This window comes from Chelmon rostratus, chromosome 5, assembly GCF_017976325.1.
Source record: "Chelmon rostratus isolate fCheRos1 chromosome 5, fCheRos1.pri, whole genome shotgun sequence".
Classification (NCBI taxonomy): Eukaryota; Metazoa; Chordata; class Actinopteri; order Chaetodontiformes; family Chaetodontidae; genus Chelmon; species Chelmon rostratus.
This window is the reverse complement of record NC_055662.1, coordinates 22,542,829-22,560,233: the sequence shown is the minus strand read 5'-3', so window position 1 is coordinate 22,560,233 and position 17,405 is coordinate 22,542,829. Positions and strand designations below refer to the sequence as shown.

The window sequence follows — 17,405 nt, the reverse complement described above, 5'->3', positions numbered from 1 at the left end:
CAATTCACCAAGATGGCTTGAGGCATCTTTCTTTCGTTTAAATGGCACATTTGTACAGCCTTTTTGTTGCTGATATCTATTTCAGGATTATTTGTTTTGTTTGTTTGTTTGTTTGTTTGGAAACAATTGTTTTGAATTAGCTACTTCAAGAGTCATTAATGATTTGATCTCTTCAATGACCAGTTTTACATTCCATGATTTCCGGGCTGCATGGCAGAATACTTTTTGAATGAGCTGAAAGAACATGAACCTAACACCATCACATCTCATATTAATGATACCGTCACTTAATTCCTACATTAGAACCAGTTATTCACAAACTACTTTTACTGCAGTACAGCAGGTGTGGTGCAAATATCTTGAAATATTTTATATATTAATTTTTTATCTAGTTTTGTAATTACTCTGATTCGGATCATTTTTATAGCTTTCTATATGTATATATGTGTTATTCTCGATGCTGCAGCTACCCTGCAAAACATCCCACTGCCCAGTTTACTGTACGACGTCAGTACGTCCTTACGTACCCTACTCAAACTGAGATTCGAATGCTGCTTTCAAATGTTCCTCGGACTAACCAAGGTCTCAGTCTGCTCTTCGCATTATTTCGCTAGGCTGCGACTTAATTGTGACTTTCCATTTAGACAGCAATAGTACGGCGTAGCAAATGAATAATGACAATAGCCACAAATGGTAAAGGTGGATAAAAATAAAAAAATGTTTCATCAATGCTTGATTGTCTTAAAAGCGGTCGCCCTGGAAATTCCGATAATTCGTACAGCACTTTAAGATAGCATCATTTTTTGCGTATGTAGTCTGGTTGGCCAAACGATGATGAAAACATGGCAATGTTATGAGTTTGGAGACGATGCTAACCTTTCTGAGGTCAGTGCGGTTGGACAAAACCGCAGGTCATGAATGGCCTCGGTCTGCTGTATTTGAACGATGCACGCCGCTGTTTTTGGATCCCGCTGGTACTTTATGATGAGAAGGGAGGTCCGGAGCCGAGAGCTCGAGAATAACGGAACGCAGCTGACAGAGGGATCGACCGATGGACCTGGTAAACACACTGTCTCATGTTCTGTCTCTGACTCGGGTCTTGCATGATCGGAAAGCTAATGTCCAAGCTAAGTGTTGCAGGAGGTAGGGACAGGCAGGCAGACAACCGAGTAGAAAGCAGGTGGGCCAGAGATGGGAAATGACACCGCGGTGCTCCAAATTCATCCGCTCGAGCAAAGGAGTATAGCCCTTCAGGCAAAATATCCTCGGAGAGCAAACAGTGTATGGTAAACACCAGATATTAACACCGTTCTACTGCGCTGTATCCGACTCTTGAACAGTGCCAACGTCGGTTTTGTTGGCGCGAGCAGCGTTATTATTTTTGTTTCATCACTTTGCAGAAATGTCCTTCACAATGGAGGATAATTTGGAGTCGGGGTGGGTAGCCGTCCGCCCCAATGCGTTTGAAGAGAAGGAAAAGCATAAATTTGTTTTCATCGTCGCCTGGAATGAAGTGGAGGGCAAATTTGCCATTACGTGTCATAACAGGACGGTGCAGAGGAGAAGCTTTGGTAGGGACCCTCCGGTGGAGGCGACTAGGCTGGATGGGGACAAAACAAAATGGCCCGAAAGTCCCGTCAGGGATAAAGTATCTCGGAGCCCTGGTAAAGGAGCCAGGGAGGCTGTGGAGAAAGGCTGCAGCCCTAAAGCCAAGTCTGTGATTGCGACAAAACCAAGTCCTGTCAAAATTCAAACTGTGATCAAATCTGCAGCATCTCCAGTTAGTCCTGATATTGAGGTGTTAAAGTCACTAAGAGACGACCAACTGTCTCCATCACTGGACAGCTTGGACCTGGAGGAACTGGATAGTCTGAGCAGGGAGGACTGCAGCTGGGCCGGACTCTTCTCTTTCCAGGACCTCCGGGCAATCCACCAGCAGCTGTGCTCGGTGAACTCGGACCTGGAGCCCTGCCTCCCGGTGTTTCCGGAGGAACCAGCCGGGATGTGGACTGTGCTGTTCGGCCCGGCCGAAGTGTCCGAGACCGAAATGGATGAGCTTTGCTACAGTTTACAGGTGTACCTAGGCCATGCGCTCGATACATGCGGATGGAAGATCCTTTCGCAGGTTCTGTTCACGGAAAACGACGACCCAGATGAGTACTATGAGAGCCTGAGCGAGCTGAGGCAGTCCGGGTACGAAGAGGCGCTCAACCGTGCAACAAAACATCTACAAGAGGTGAGAGTTTTGTGATCCTCCCACAGTATCTCCAAGACTGAATGAGTAATTATAAAAGTGTGGTCTGCGCATAGTTTTTCTCTGTAACTCACATTCACAAGTGATGCCAAGTCTTTCTGCTGTACTGACCAATTGCACTGTGCCATACCAACATGGTAATGAGGAAGAGTGATGCGCTTGCCATTAAACTGTTAGACAATTGCATCTAAGCAAGTACAAACCAATGCAGTATACAGAAAGGGTGAATGAACTATGATACTGAGCATAACTGACCATCATTTTAAGTGTGTAATTTCTTGTAAGAATTTTTTGTTCATGCAAAATCTCTGGTAAACTGAGTGTAGGCATGTGTGTAGATGTGTAGACCATCCAGAAGAGGCATATCACATAATCAATTCTGAAAAAGAGTGGCTGCCCTGTCAGGAAACTGCTTGGAGTTTTTGCTGACTTTTATATATATTATATTGTCATTCCTCACCTTCCAAACCAAATTCTACTACATGCCAAGCCATCTTGAGGAATGCCACACTTAACCAAAGTGGATAATGTAACATACATGCGAAAGCAGACAAGGGCACAGATTCTACAGTTTTAGCCATTTATGTTTAAGATTACAAACCTACAACACAAAAACATGAATGCGTGGACTGGATATGCATAATAGCAAAACTAAAGATGTCTACCACAGTGCCCAAGCTCCCAATCACTAACTAGTTCCTTTTACTATCAGACTTGTCACAACCCTAGTCTTCAGACAGATACTTCTTAGTTCTTGCTCCCATTCCACCAGCACCAGAAGGCAACCAGAAACCCGGGAACTGCAGCAGAGGCATTGTCTTCACCCGCGTTCTGAACAACAAACTTGTTGGTTTCCAGTTGAGATCAACTACTTCAGCCTGCAAAAGGGCATGCATGGCTCTTACCAACTAAGATGTGGCCAAAGTCACAAAACTACATGCACCGATAAATCAAATTGATCACCAACGTACCAGTGAACAATTCCTCATTTGTCAGGTGCTGACAATTCTGGAGTTAGTCTTTACCAAACTTGTTTGCAACCCAGACTGGCCCCCATCATGTCACACCACAGCTGAAGACAGAACAAAGAACGGGAGATGGTGCAGAAATAATAACTGAAGATAAGTTTCTTTTACATAGGCAAAAGGAAATTAAGATAAAGACAACCAAAACACAACAAAACCAAACAGGATGGAAGCTTATATATTATATATATTGTCTTATAGCCAGACCAGGTAAGCTACATCTCTCTGACCTGACTCCGCCCGTGAGGCTCCTGGAGGAAGAGGCCTGCACAGAGTTACAGAGCCGTTACAGATGTGCTCAAGCTAAAATATTAATAAACATTTCTGTGAAACACTTCTGTATTTATATGATATAATCAAACACTAGAACCAATATTTCAATTGTCCTGCTTTGTATCTTTGACTGGACACAGTGGAGACATAATCCAGACACCATAAACACTCCAGGCCTGCTCTTCTTACACACCAAGATAGCGATTGATTAACTGCTCTTAATTTAAACAGACATTACGTTGATACTCACTGGCTCTCACATTGTTCTACTAATCAATAATGTTAGTTTAATGTAGCCTTGACTTATGGAGTCAGACAGAGCAAGAATTCCTATGAGAGACCAGGTGAGAGAGCACATTAATGGAAGAGTTTGGCCATTATTAACATCACAGCATTACTCCCCACCATTATGCTGGCTGGTACATCAAGTTTGAGTGTTACCTATATTTATGCATTTAATATATTTCAAATAAGTGTAGTGTTGATTTAACCAATTCTGTAATACACACATATCTATTGCAAATGCACGATAACTTTCACCAATTGTTTTAGTAAGTGTTCACCACTCTATGGGCACCTACAGTACGCACCTACAGTGCAATCATCCTGAATATGGAGGAAGAGCCACTGATCTTATTTAGCTCTTTATCATTGCAAATGTTCGAGTTCATTCAAACACGGTCACAGTTTGTTGTGTCATAGGATCTTATTCACACACACACACACACACACACACACTGGCCTATTGATCCTCCCACTCCATTTGAGGGCAGAGTTAATGGCTATTTCAGTGCTTGCTGGTAGCCTACAGGATTGTTCAGTCCAGCAAAAATGTGTGTGTATTGATCTTATTCCCAGCAGCAGAGAGGACTTTGCTCACTCAGCCATGGTCTGTGCACTGAGACTGCACTCAGATATACTCCTATTATTTGCAGTTTCACAAAGCATCCTCTTCGTCTCACAGTGCGGTGCAAATTTCCATTCGCTGCTGAGTGAGAGGTATTTAAGCTCTTCTTAAGTATGTCCTTTGTATGCTTGTGATGGGCTAACGGACCTTCTGACACTGTTATCACACTATTATTTGGAAATATGTGATACATTACATCTGCAGATTACATTACACATTACTTACAGTATGTGTGCTCTCTGCACCTGATTTGTGATTTGATTTTTTTTCTTTGTTTGATATGGATAATTACAAGTGCCTTATTATTGTCTTTAAAGGGGGCTATACATAGTTATCTGTTCTGATATTCTGATATTGAAAGTTGTTTGTATGTTGACAATGATAAAATGAACTTCCTGTTTGTGCATGTGATGCAGCTGCTGGAGAAGCACAAGACCATGGACAGTATGGTGGAGCTGTTGGAGCTATATGAGGAGGAGGATCAGGCCTATGGAGGCCTGCTGGAGGCCTCCACACAGCTGTACCAGTACTTGCTGCAGCCCTTCAGAGACATGAGGGAACTTGCAATGCTACGCAGACAACAGATCAAGGTAACAGTGTGCGCCAGCAAAAGTTTGCAGTCCAGTGCATATGCATGTGTGTGAATGCATTCAGAGGCAACTCCACAGCCAATCATCCTCCATATTTTGGGGGGAATTTATCTCATGAAAACTAGGCTCTTACAGAGTTTGAATCCAAATCCATTGACCCAGTAATTTGCCAAAACCTTTTTGGCATTCTACCAAGCATCCTTGACTTTTTGAGACACAGTTCTCCACTGACAAGTACACACTGTACACACATACACACAAGTAACAGCTGATTTTAGTCGTGAAAAAATGTTGTATATAATGATGACATCCAGACCGGAGAAAAGACTGCAGTGTGACTAAAAAGTTTTGAGTGTGTTTTTCGTGCTGTTTCTAGTAATTTGACCTTATTATTATAGACCATGTGAACCATTTTTCTGACTCCAGGGAGTTAGTCAGATGCTATGCTGAACTAACACACATGGGAAGCTGACTACTATGCCAATAGGTCTAGGTTCAGTCATGTTTTTCTGTATTTCTCTACTAGCACCGAACAGTCATAAAACATAATGGATGGTCACAGGATATTCTCACGTCTCTTAAAATAGGGTATTCTGTGTGTCTGTGTGCGCACGCGCGTCAGTGTGTATGTGCATGTTTGACTGTGATGTATAAGATGCCTTATGGTTAGTAAAGCAAGGGGATGGTGGTGAGATGTGTCTAATCGCAAAAAGAAGATGAAGGCTGTTGAATGGATAAATGGTGGAAAGGCTTTGTTCAATTATTGCGGTGCTGATGGCACATTTATATTTAGCTCACTGACTCACACACAGCACATCAGTAATAAAATGACTTCAACAGCACATTGCTACACAACATACGTTAATAAAGAAGCAAGCAGACACATAATGTATGCACACAGCTTTTCCAACCTTGGAAAGAAACAACTTGCTTTCAATTTTGGGTTTTTCCTTATTATCTGGAACATTTGTGGGATGTGGCAGTTGGGGATAGAGTGACTGTGGGTGGAATGGAGCTCCATGGATCTCCAATTTCCTGCAGTCTCACAGAGACATGAATAAGTCATGTTGTGTGTGGCCCTATAGGTTTACTGCAGGTACAGATTGATGCTGACACGTTGGGTTCAGCAGGCATGCAGCAGAAATGGAAAGATGGAGAGCAAGGTTAGGGAACTTTCTGTTTTAGGTGTGGCTGAATAAATGTTCTCAATTCCAGTTCCTCAGGAGAGGTGAGAATCTTTAGTGTCTGCTTTAGATAAAAAAGTAAGCAAGGAGTTGCATGTCTTGTAACAGCAATTTTCTGTTTCCAGTGGGATTTTACGTGTTTACAAAAGTGTGTTATTATTTATCTTTAATGCAAGTGGTTTTAATACTGTGCTTGATTAAATGTCTTGTTTTTTTTTAAGACATGAACTATTAACATCTGAACCGCAGGACTAAATGAACACATTTGTTTTGTCAATCAAAAGGGTCTATAATCAAACTGCCCAAAACAGTTTAACAAGGAACAAATCAGATCCCTAATAGATGATTACGTTGTCTTTGCCTTATGTAATTGAACAAAATGTGAGATAATTAAACAGGACATGGTGATAAGATATAGAGCATATAGTGCCTATTCTACTGAAAGGATAATATATATATATATCCTTTACTTTCTATCTTACAGTACTGCAGACATCCTTTCTGTTCTATGTTAGTAGTATTTAGAGTCTAGACTAGACAACCAACATACTGTACTTGTAACTCTCTTTTCCCTTATAGACCAGGAAGCTATACAAACTTTGACCCAGTATGTTAGTAATGTGTCAAAGTTGACAGTCAGCTATGTTCGCTTTTCCCTCAAATCATTTCTTCATTGCTCAGTTGTTTTTGTCACACTCTTTAGCTTTTCATTTTTACTGCAGTACCTGAAGTCACTCACCAACATGTCAGTGAAAGGGATCACTGAGAGGTTTTGCTAGAAAGAAGGTAATTGCAAAACTTGCAGGTCCCACCGAGATTTGAACTCGGATCGCTGGATTCAGAGTCCAGAGTGCTAACCATTACACCATGGAACCTCCTACCAGTGTGGAGTGGGGAGGGGCCAACTTGAACTCCCACTTCCGGGTCTATTTATAGCCTACAGTGTCTGTAGCTCAGAAACAGCACGTTTTTCTGTAGTCCTTCTCCGTCTGTATTTCTTGTAGTGGCTTTGTTTCCTTTTCTCTGCCCTTTATCTGCCCATAACCTCCTAACTCAGTCACACATTGGAAATTGATTAAATAGAAGAATTGTAGACACTGAATCAGCTTTAAAACATGCATAAGTTGACTGCTACTCAGTGAAATCTTTTACATTCATGCAGTTTGTCCTCAATATCCAGACAAGTATAACAAGGTTATACATGTATTATTTATACAGAATGCATGTTTATCTTTGTTTGAGAGATTGTTACTTTCAAAAGCAAGCTTTCCCGGAGATTTGTCAACCACTTAACAAAAATATTTGACTGGACGACTTGTGGGTTGTCTGGTTTTACTGAAAAGAAATCAGCTGTAGCCCTAGTGAGAGTGTGTGAGTATCAGTTCATTCGATGTGACCAAATTATCACACATGAAGGTGAGCCACTGTAAGAATTCCCTGTGCTTGCACATTTTAAGTATGTAACATCAGTCTCAATATGTGTTAACTGCATAGATACTTTATACTTGTTTCACTATAACCTAAGATGTAGTAAATTTATTTTTAAAATTAATTTTGAAAAGTTTTTGTCTGTGTGACAAGTTAGTTCTTTGTGTGACCTAATTTTCTCGTTGTGTTATAATGAAATGTCTTTTAAAGCAATTGACAAATCCAGTGAATAACTTAAGTGAAAAAGTGAAAGACGTGATGTGGGGTAAGAGCAAAGGAACAAAGATTAGTGTAATGTGTGAGCTGGAAAACAGTCAGTGTGTAAAAAATGTAGTGTTTTTTAATTGACAAATGAAGATCGTGATTGAATACAAATTAAGAGGAAAGAGGATTCCCCTCTTTCAGTGGCTCAAGTAAGACAACAAGATGAAATCCTGGTAACAAACTGGAAGATTAAGAAAGAAAATACTATAAATATTGAACATATTGACAACAACCATGAACCCTACACTTATAAATGAGGTTGCTTCTTGATGGAGTTGCATCAGCCTAATTTTTTATTGTCAATGTATCCTCTAATCTTGTGCATTGACAACAGGAAAATGAGGCCATGCAGTATATCTAAATAGTTGAGATATGTTTTTAAAGTAAAATTTTAGATGGCAGGTTTTCCTTTAAAAGGCTGCTCCACAAAGATTTACAGTAACAAAAATCATAGGATATAAAGCCAGCAGTTCTAAAGTTACACTATGTATAGGAATGCAGAAAAAAGTCAAAGGAATGAGCAGTGGAAACCTGACAGCAGGAAATTGCAGTGGTAAATGATACTGGTGCACTGCTGAGTAGTGCAGTGTGAGCTGAGATGCAGTGAGGTTACTGAGGGGTCAGACAGGGATGTACCATAGCTCGCCAAGCTTTGCTGCCATTTTTCGTCTTTGTGCTGCATGTACACCTTTTGTTTTACTCATCTGGTATAGATATTTCTGTTCCGTGTCGTTCAGTATCTTCACTGATGTCTGCACTTGGTCATAGGAATGTCATATTCTCATTATGGTCTATAACTCTCTTCAATGGTTCTACAGTACACTATTTAGAAGATAAAGTACCTGTTTACTGTGGAAATCTCACAGGTTTTACGGGTTTAATTGAATGAAATGGTGAAATCATTACTGCATCATTCTTCCTTTTATCCTTTTAAGACATTCTACAGTTTTCAATTCTTAATTCTTAATTTCTATATTAATTCTTATGTTCTATCTACAATCCAGACCTTCCAGACCACTAGTGAACCTTGCTCCATCCTTGCTTGTGAACGACTGAGGCTTTCGAGGGTGCCCCCTTCATACCCAATCATGATACTATCACCTGTTACCAATGAACCTGTTTACCTGTGGAATGTTCCAAACAGGTGTTTTTGGAGCATTCCACAACTTTCCCAGTCTTTTGTCCCTACTTGTTTGCAATGTGTTGCTGGCATCAAATTCAGAATAAGCAGATATTTACAAAAATCAATGAAGTTCATGAGGTAAATCATTAAATAAAAATAATGAGCATTGATGTTTTACACGGTGTCTCAACTTATTTGGAATCATGATTGTAAATTGTGATTATGCTTTTGCAAGCTGGTTGAAAATGGGTTAGTATAGAAAATGTTGTTACACAGGTGTATGCATGTGTGTTTGAATGTGCACACGGTAACTTACACAGACATGCAAAATACTGCTTATTGTCAGTGCTTCCATGTATGGGATTGTAGCTCCCTCTCCAGGCTTGCTTCTGAGACAGAGTGCACATTTCTAACCTGTCCTGTAATCCTAATCTTTCTCTGCAACATGTGTGCAATATATTCACTGCACTGCCATGTACACCACAACTTAATGACTAAATGAGTACAATTAGGAATGCATTTCTATCACGTTTGTCCTTTTCGTTAAGGCCATTCACTCTTGCCACTAAGTGGCAGTAATGTTTGACATATGGGGTTCCAACCAACCTCTGAATCTCAAAAGAGAATGAAGCTGTGTTATCTTCCGGGAACAGACATTTATGAATGTGCCACTAACTCCACTATTAGTGAGACTGCCCTGGCTGTACTGTCAACACAGGAACTGCCATGCTTTATGTTTTTCACCTCAAGCAAACCCATTTATAATCCATGATCTCCAGATCCATTTTTTATATTAGCATATTACATAAAAATGCGTTTATCTCCCAATTCTTTCCTTGGACTTTTTCACAAGATTGTCTTTTTCTTATTCCCTCATTAAAGCCTGAATTCTTTGTCTTGGCGACAAAAATATGTTCATCCTCTCTCAACAGATTTCCATGGAGAATGACTACTTGGGCCCAAGGCGGATTGAAGCTCTGAAAAAGGAGGACTTCGACTGGCAGAAGAAAGCTCAGGAAGCAGTCCTCAACATCCAGGAGTTTACTGTAAAGTACTTTGAGATCACTGCCAGAGCCCAGAAAGGTACAGTATACCATCAATGTCACTGCCAATGTCAAGCCAATAAAGCAGCAGAAGAATGACTTTGATTAACACCCCCCCTACACACACAGACACACACACACACATAGTGGAAGCACTGGCCTGCTATTGACCTGTGTGTGGTTTTGAATGCCAGGGCTAATGTGACTTGGTATTAATGAGGCGGTGCAGACAGACATGCTTTGACAGGGACAATAGGAAACAAGGACAGCCTATTGATCAGACAGCTCTGCCAGCAGATTGTGTCCGTCCAGGGTTACTCCACAGTGTGTCCCTGCTTATCCCAGTTTTTGTCCACTACTGACTGGTCCATTTATTGTCTGACACTTATTAGGTCAAAAATCAAATAAATTTCAAGTGGAAACTGGAATGAGAGAAGTTGTAATGTCCAAATGTGGCCAATAGATGTCTCCCTTTACATTATTGTAATAAAGCTTTACTCCTGAGAGACTGAAGTGAGAGACTTCACTTTAAAAGAATGAGTGGGTGACATACCTACTCACTGCACCAGAGGAGAAAGTTATTTGACCATGTTGGTGACTCACTTTCACGTGAGTGGAAGTTTCACTGCCAACAGTATTGCCATTTGTTTGAGTGTGTGTGTTTGTTTGTAGGGGTGTATGAGCGTATGAGGGTGGACCAGCGCAAGTTTGGTAAATCTTCATGGACAGCAGCGGTGGAGCGCATGGAGAGACTTCGCTACTCTGTTGCAAAGGAAACTCTACAGCTCCAGAGAGCCAGGGAGATCTCTCTGGACCAGAGGAAACACACACTTCGAGAGGAGGTGTGGTAGAAGCACACAACACCATACGAAACACATACGCACTGACATAAACACACACACATACAGCTGTTTTGTGACTTAGGGTTTTGTCCCATTCCTTCAGATGCAGAGTCTGTGTAGCAGTGAGGATGCCATAGCCCTCTTAGACCACATGGAGACACAGTACTATGAGCTCCAGCTCCAACTATATGACATCCAGGCCGAGATACTACAGTGTGAAGAGCTGCTCCTCACCGCTCAACTGGACAGCATTCGCAGACAGATGACAGGTGTTTAAGATGCATTATTTCTTCTTCAAGCAGTGGTTGAATGTAACTAAGTACATTTACTCAAGTACTGTACTTAAGTACAACTTCAAGGTACTTGTACTTTACTTGAGTATTTTCATTTTATGCAGCTTTATACTTCACCTCATAGGGAAATATTGTTTTTTTTACTCCATTACATTTGCCTGACAGCTCTAGTTGTTGTGGTAGCTACTTTACTCACATTGAAATTATTTATAAGACAGTATGAATTATTACTCATTACATGACTGGTGTGTTGTATCTGTAAAGAAACACATGAGAGATCTGTATCTATGTGTCCACACAAGTCAATATATGTACGTGTGTTTTCAGAGCGTCAGGATGAGGTGGTGTACTATGACACTTTTGAAAGTGCAGATGATATCACAGAGGACGACACTGCAGAGAGGGAAGAGCTGCACAGACTTCAGGTCAGCGCTCGACAGCTGGAGGCAAGAAGGGGGCGCATCACTGCCAAGCGCTCCTATCTGAGGAACAAGAGGGTGTGTACACCTTACTCAGTTATACTTGTTTTCATTCCTGAAGTGTATCCTGGATTCTATATATTGTTAATGCATTATTAATTCTGCACAATGCAGTGTGTATTTTGCACTGTGTTTGATTGGGCTTCATAGATATAGATATCCAGTAACTATGATAAGACTCACTATTTCCTACAACAAATTACCCAGGCACATGGCAGTAAATGGTTCCAAAGGGAAATATATTCAAATATCATATGTGACACTGACCTGCAAGGTTTTGTTGCAGCAGCAGTCTTATTGTTATGCATGATTCTGTATGGATCATAGTGTTGGTATTTTTCTTGCTTTCCTGCAGGAGATCTGTGTGTCCAACCATGCTCAGAAACAGCAGAAACGTCAAACCATCCACAAGGACTCTATAGCCCACCAGGTCTTACAGGTAGATGCTTTTTTTATAATGACGTGACTTTACACCTTTAAAGTATTGTGACTAACTCTCGCCTCCTGTAAATCTCTAACTTTTTCAGCTGAAAAATGAAGAAGAGGAAGATGAGGAGAGAAAGAACAGCAGAGTTAGTCAGGAGAGGCAGAGAACTCTGGACAGACTACGCACTTTCAAGCAGGTATGTGGCCTCCTACGTAGATCGTGAATGCGATATCTCAGGAATGCCATTAAGGAATTCCTTCAAATTAGGCACAAATGTTCACTTGGACTGAAGGATGAACTGATTTGTTTTTGGTGGTCAACCTCACAAAAGGAGATTGTAGAGATCTTCTGTGCTGCTGGAGTGAAGGTGTGTGTGAAGCATCCATGTTTTACAATTTGTAGTTTCTTTGCAGTAGCATCCATAGTTGAAGAATTGTAGTCCGCCACACGCTCATTGGTTTTACAGATATTGAGTTTCAGGTGATTGTTGTTACACCATGTGACAAAGTTTTGTATCAGTCCTCTGTGGTCCTCTGTAAAAATAGCCTCTAAGTGAAGACAGCATGTTTCTCACTGGAAGTCACTGAAATCATGCACGTCAATGCACTTCCATATGACCAAAAAATACACATACTACCTTTTCTTGAATTCAAGTCAAGGTCTTCATCACATATTTTATGAGTCTGGACAGTCATGGATGTAAACTTCGATTTGACTGGTTGGTGGAGCCATACAACCGCGAGGCAGTAATTCTGGTTTCTTTGTGACTGACTTTTGTCTTTCGCTGTCTTTTTCTCTAGCGGTACCCAGGTCAGGTGATTCTAAAGTCCACTCGACTACGTGTGTCTCACACAAGAAGAAGAGACCGCGGAAGGAGCATGGAAATGAGTAGCATGAGTGAGAGGGAGGAGCATGTGAATTCTTTCGGTGTCCAGACGCAGGGCCAGCCTCTTTGTCTCACTACCAGTGTGCAGACAGACCCCAGCCCCAGCTCCACACTCACCACTCAACCCGTCACGTCCCTCACAGCATCCCTTCCTCCGCTACCTGTACCCAGCCCTGCAGACTCTTCCTGCTCTCCCTGCTCCCTGTCCTCACTACTGGCATCCCCTATCTCCCCTCCTCCTCCGCCTCCCCCTCCACCTCCTTTGCCAACTAAGGAGGAGTTGTCACCCTCTGGGAGCCCCGGTCGGCATGGGCAGAAGGTTGAGGGTAAGAGTGCAGCAGAAGAGCTCTCCCTCTCCCCACTCGGTCCTTTTATCCCTCGCTTCTTTGACAGCAGTCAACTGGTGAGCGCCCGGAAAAAACTAAGGAAGACTCCAGAGTTTGACTCCCACAGCAGAAGAGGTACTGAAACAATTTATTACAATAGCAGGCTCTAATAGATTAGCCAGTTACAAAAGCCAATCACAGTCCATCTTCCTCTTCTCTTCCTGTATGTAGTGAGCTCACCCATGGATGAGGTGCTAGCCTCCCTGAAGAGAGGCAGCTTCCACCTGAGGAAGGTCGACCAGCGGTCACTGCCTCCGGCTAAGGGTGACGATGACCCCAACAGTATCCTGGTTCAGATTCGCAAGGGGGTCAAACTGAGGCGTGTCCCCAGGAAAGAGAGAAAGGACCAGAAAGAGCTCCCAGCCTCCACCGATCCCCTGACAAGGAGCATCCATGAGGCGCTGCGCCGCATCAAGGAGGCCTCACCTGAGTCTGACTCAGATGACGATGGGCTGGCCGGACCTGACTGGGACAGCTAGGGTTCAACGCAGACGCAACAAATAATACATACACAGATGCATCCTCTGGCACTGCACACACTGTACTGTACTGCATTGCGAAGTGCTGCGCTGTACTGTACACACGCACAAACATATACACACAGTTACTCATTCATTCACGCTGAAGCACACACAGCCCAGTCACACATGTACCTAGTGACTATGCCAGGGCCTGAATCATAATGAATATCACCAACTCAAAAAATGCTCCAAAGGTCTATGGTCAACCTGTTCATTTTATTTTCACACTACATTCACCATCACTAAGGACATTTTTTGTGTTTTTATTTCTACTTTATGTTAATGTGGATTTATGTACTGTAATCAGATGATGATGCCATGTTTGTTTGTTTTGTTTTTTTTCAGTTGTACTATTGAAAAGCTCTGCACTGGCCCTTTTTTTGGCAACATTAACATTCAGAAAGAATCAGCACGCAACACATTTTACACAAAAAAACTGCACTGAAAGCTATTAGTGCTGTGAGGTGTGTGATCCCCCCCCCACACACACACACTTGCTCCAAAGCATTAGACACTGTAACTGTAATAAAAATATGTAATGTGTATGATTGGTAGTTTGGGGTCATGCAGGACATTGAAAATCAATAGAACATACTGCTGAGATCTGAACTGGAATTACAGTCCGGATTGTAAACCATTACACCATCACCTCTGCTGACACTCTCTTCTCAACCAGTTTACTATGACTGAGCCACACTATGCTGCACAGCTAGCTTTGTCCTGTCACTTGTAGGTGTGGCAGTGTCAACACCACTGATTGTCTAATCTGACACTGTACAAAGACTGTAAATGATTTGTGCCCCTCCCCCGCTCTTGTCCTCTTCCGGCCTTCACTACCCCCTACACTCACCTCCTCTTTGAGTGTGGCAATATGCATTGACCCATCTGTTCGACTGCAGCATATGGCTGGGCTGGTGGGAGATATGGAGAGTCACAAAAGGTTTATCATTTGACGCCACATCTCAACAGCAAAATCTGGTCACCTGGAGTAGGAGATGATTAGATGAAGGGAAGGGTCATTGGAAGAACTGCAGAGAGTTTCTTAAGCGAGGTGGAGGTCGTGGTTAGTGTCAGTACTCTTGGTAAAGTGTGGGCAGACTTGGTTGGTGATGCCCGAACTTTTTATGTGGGATAGTCACGGCAGAGCTGTGAAACCGGTCACGCTTGTTTGAATGATGGATGGTTTGTAGGAGGCTAGATTCTCTCAGCACTGTAGGGAGTCACTGTGGGCGGTGGAGCAGGCGCTCGTGATTGATGCAGTTTCCCCTGCCATCTTATTCACCTCTATTGCATCTTTTCTAATTCCTTTCTCCGCGCTCGGTGGGCAGAAGCACACAGTAGGAGGTCTGTTACTCACAGTGTTGGAAGTGAAAACATGCTCATGCACACATGGACTCGTGCACTAAACTCAGAGCCAACATGTGCAGAAATATTTTAGTGGCAAAGTGAGTCCACAGCCTCTACTCCTAAGTCCTTTTTTTCAGAGGTGGTATGGTTCAGTACTTGCATGTTATACAGTGCAATTTCTGAATCACTTTATCTGTACAGTAACAACTTTATGTTTTGTTTTTTAATCACTGGTGAAACATTGTATCTGTAGTAGATGAGTATATTTAAAAGCACTGAACAACACGAGGAATGGGACCTACAGAAGTGATAGAAGAATGGTATGAGAGGACCAGTGGGATGCTTAGCAGCACAGGAATTCACACTAACAGACATGTTAACATGAAAAGATGTGGATTCGTAAACTAAGCTCTGAATCTGGAACAGCCACTGTCTTAAACTACTTTGATGCAAAGATTTGTGCTTTTCCTATTGTTCTTGTGATGAGAGCAATTCACAGATTAATCACAAAGCAGACACTAATGTAGAAAGAACCAGCATGGAAGTATATGTCACATTATACAGAGTGAAAATAGCTCAGTGCTAAAGAGAGTTTATTATTTTCCTGGCAGAGCAAACCTGAGGCACTTTTACATGTCTTCTGTCACTGTCAGCACAATGTTCTTCCATGATACCCTCATCATGTAGCATGAGACAAAGACTAACCCAGACATGACTCTTAACTTAAACCTAACCCAGACCTTACCTGACCTGATGTCACAAGTGACCAGAGCAGAGTTTCCCAAAAGATGATCGAACTAAAGTTTAGATATCTCCACTAAACAACAACCAACAATGTTCTCAAAACTTTTGGGTAACTCTGCTCAGAATGTGACACATTTGCCATGAATCAACTATTTATCACCTGACTGACCTTAGAAATGCACTGTCATGTGTTTTACACTGATCTATGAATAACTTCAACTCCGCTTGTTTGTCGGCTGACTGTGATTTTGCATTGTGTTTCGTTGCTTTGTTTGTGTCCCGTTTTCCAAAGCATTTCCAGCCAAATTGTTTTGTGATGTGTTTGCTTCTGAACATTTCCTATGTAGAGCTGTTATCCACACAGGCTGACTATATGACCCACTGTCTGCATAAGCCAGTCATTCAGTTAAGAAGTGCAATATCAGTGTAGAGGAATACAAAAAAAGGATGAAACAGGTTAATGGCTAATAATGAGTTCTGATTGATTGCCTAAAACAACAGACTTATTATATGTTGCACTTGCTTTTACACATTAGTGTATAGACATACTGTTCCAAGAATACCTTTCTGCCTTTAGTCCTACCATTTTCATTTATTCAAACCTTTTTTTTTTATTTACAACCTTGCCTCTGCATTTGAATAAAACCTTGTGAAGCAAATTCTGAGATTGTCTGTTTCACTGTTGAATAATTTAGTTCAGAATGAGGAAAAAAAGAGAACAAAAGTGATTTGCACACACTGAATTCTGCGGTCACTGTATTTGAATACAAAACATAGCATTTCTCAGTTCACAGAGGTGTGTTCTCAGCCTAGTAGGTCTGTCTTTGTTTGAATTCAACAAAGAATTTAGTCTGGCTGAAGCACCAACAGGTGTGTCTCCTGATCGTTTTTTCACCAGCGTTTGGTAAATCCTTTCACCTGCAAACACACAAGTCTCACCAATCTATGAACATCATTAGCCTGAGGTACCTCTTTAATATCAATAGTCAAAAATATTGCCAGTCTTCTCATACCTCTAAATACAATAATAATACCTACATTTAAATACCATAAGTTACAAAACAGGAGAATGAAAAGCTTCTTATCCACTACTGTACAAAGGCATTCATTAACAATAGCATTAATATCAAGGTATTCCATCTCTGTTATTCGACTGTCAAAGTTAAACCAGAAAGAAAAACATGGGTAACTTTTCCCTTTACATGGGTCTTATTCCAGTGTATTAACCTGTGTAACTAACTACAATATTTTAAGTACAGAGTTATACTGTGCTAGTATTTAATGCAAATCTCTTGATATATAATGTAGTTACAACAGTGTAATAACACAGTGCAAACAGGGTGCTCAATTGAAAGGGAACATAAGCAGCATTTCATGTGACAATACAGC

General features: G+C 41.6%; 1 protein-coding gene and 1 non-coding gene across 2 annotated transcripts; one reads left to right on the top strand and one right to left on the bottom strand.

Annotated features, from left to right (window-relative positions):
• The first annotated feature begins 1,402 nt into the window (after positions 1-1,402).
• On the top strand, positions 1,403-13,883 carry LOC121607118 (junction-mediating and -regulatory protein-like). Its single transcript, XM_041937804.1, has 10 exons — positions 1,403-2,236; positions 4,876-5,049; positions 9,981-10,131; positions 10,764-10,933; positions 11,037-11,202; positions 11,554-11,723; positions 12,061-12,144; positions 12,233-12,328; positions 12,933-13,479; positions 13,576-13,883. Exons 1-10 carry the CDS (start codon positions 1,403-1,405, stop codon positions 13,881-13,883), a joined length of 2,700 nt encoding a protein of 899 aa, XP_041793738.1.
• On the bottom strand, positions 7,037-7,108 carry trnaq-cug. Its single transcript has one exon. It is a non-coding gene; the product is annotated as a tRNA-Gln (tRNA).
• Positions 13,884-17,405: the final 3,522 nt, after the last annotated feature.

Bases quoted from the DNA above. Each gene is read 5' to 3' on its own strand.
- LOC121607118 (XM_041937804.1), top strand. From the start codon at position 1,403: ATGTCCTTCACAATGGAGGATAATTTGGAGTCGGGGTGGGTAGCCGTC. The intron at 12,145-12,232 runs GTAGATGCTTTT...TAACTTTTTCAG, and splicing joins TAGCCCACCAGGTCTTACAG to CTGAAAAATGAAGAAGAGGA. The intron at 12,329-12,932 runs GTATGTGGCCTC...CTTTTTCTCTAG, and splicing joins GACTACGCACTTTCAAGCAG to CGGTACCCAGGTCAGGTGAT.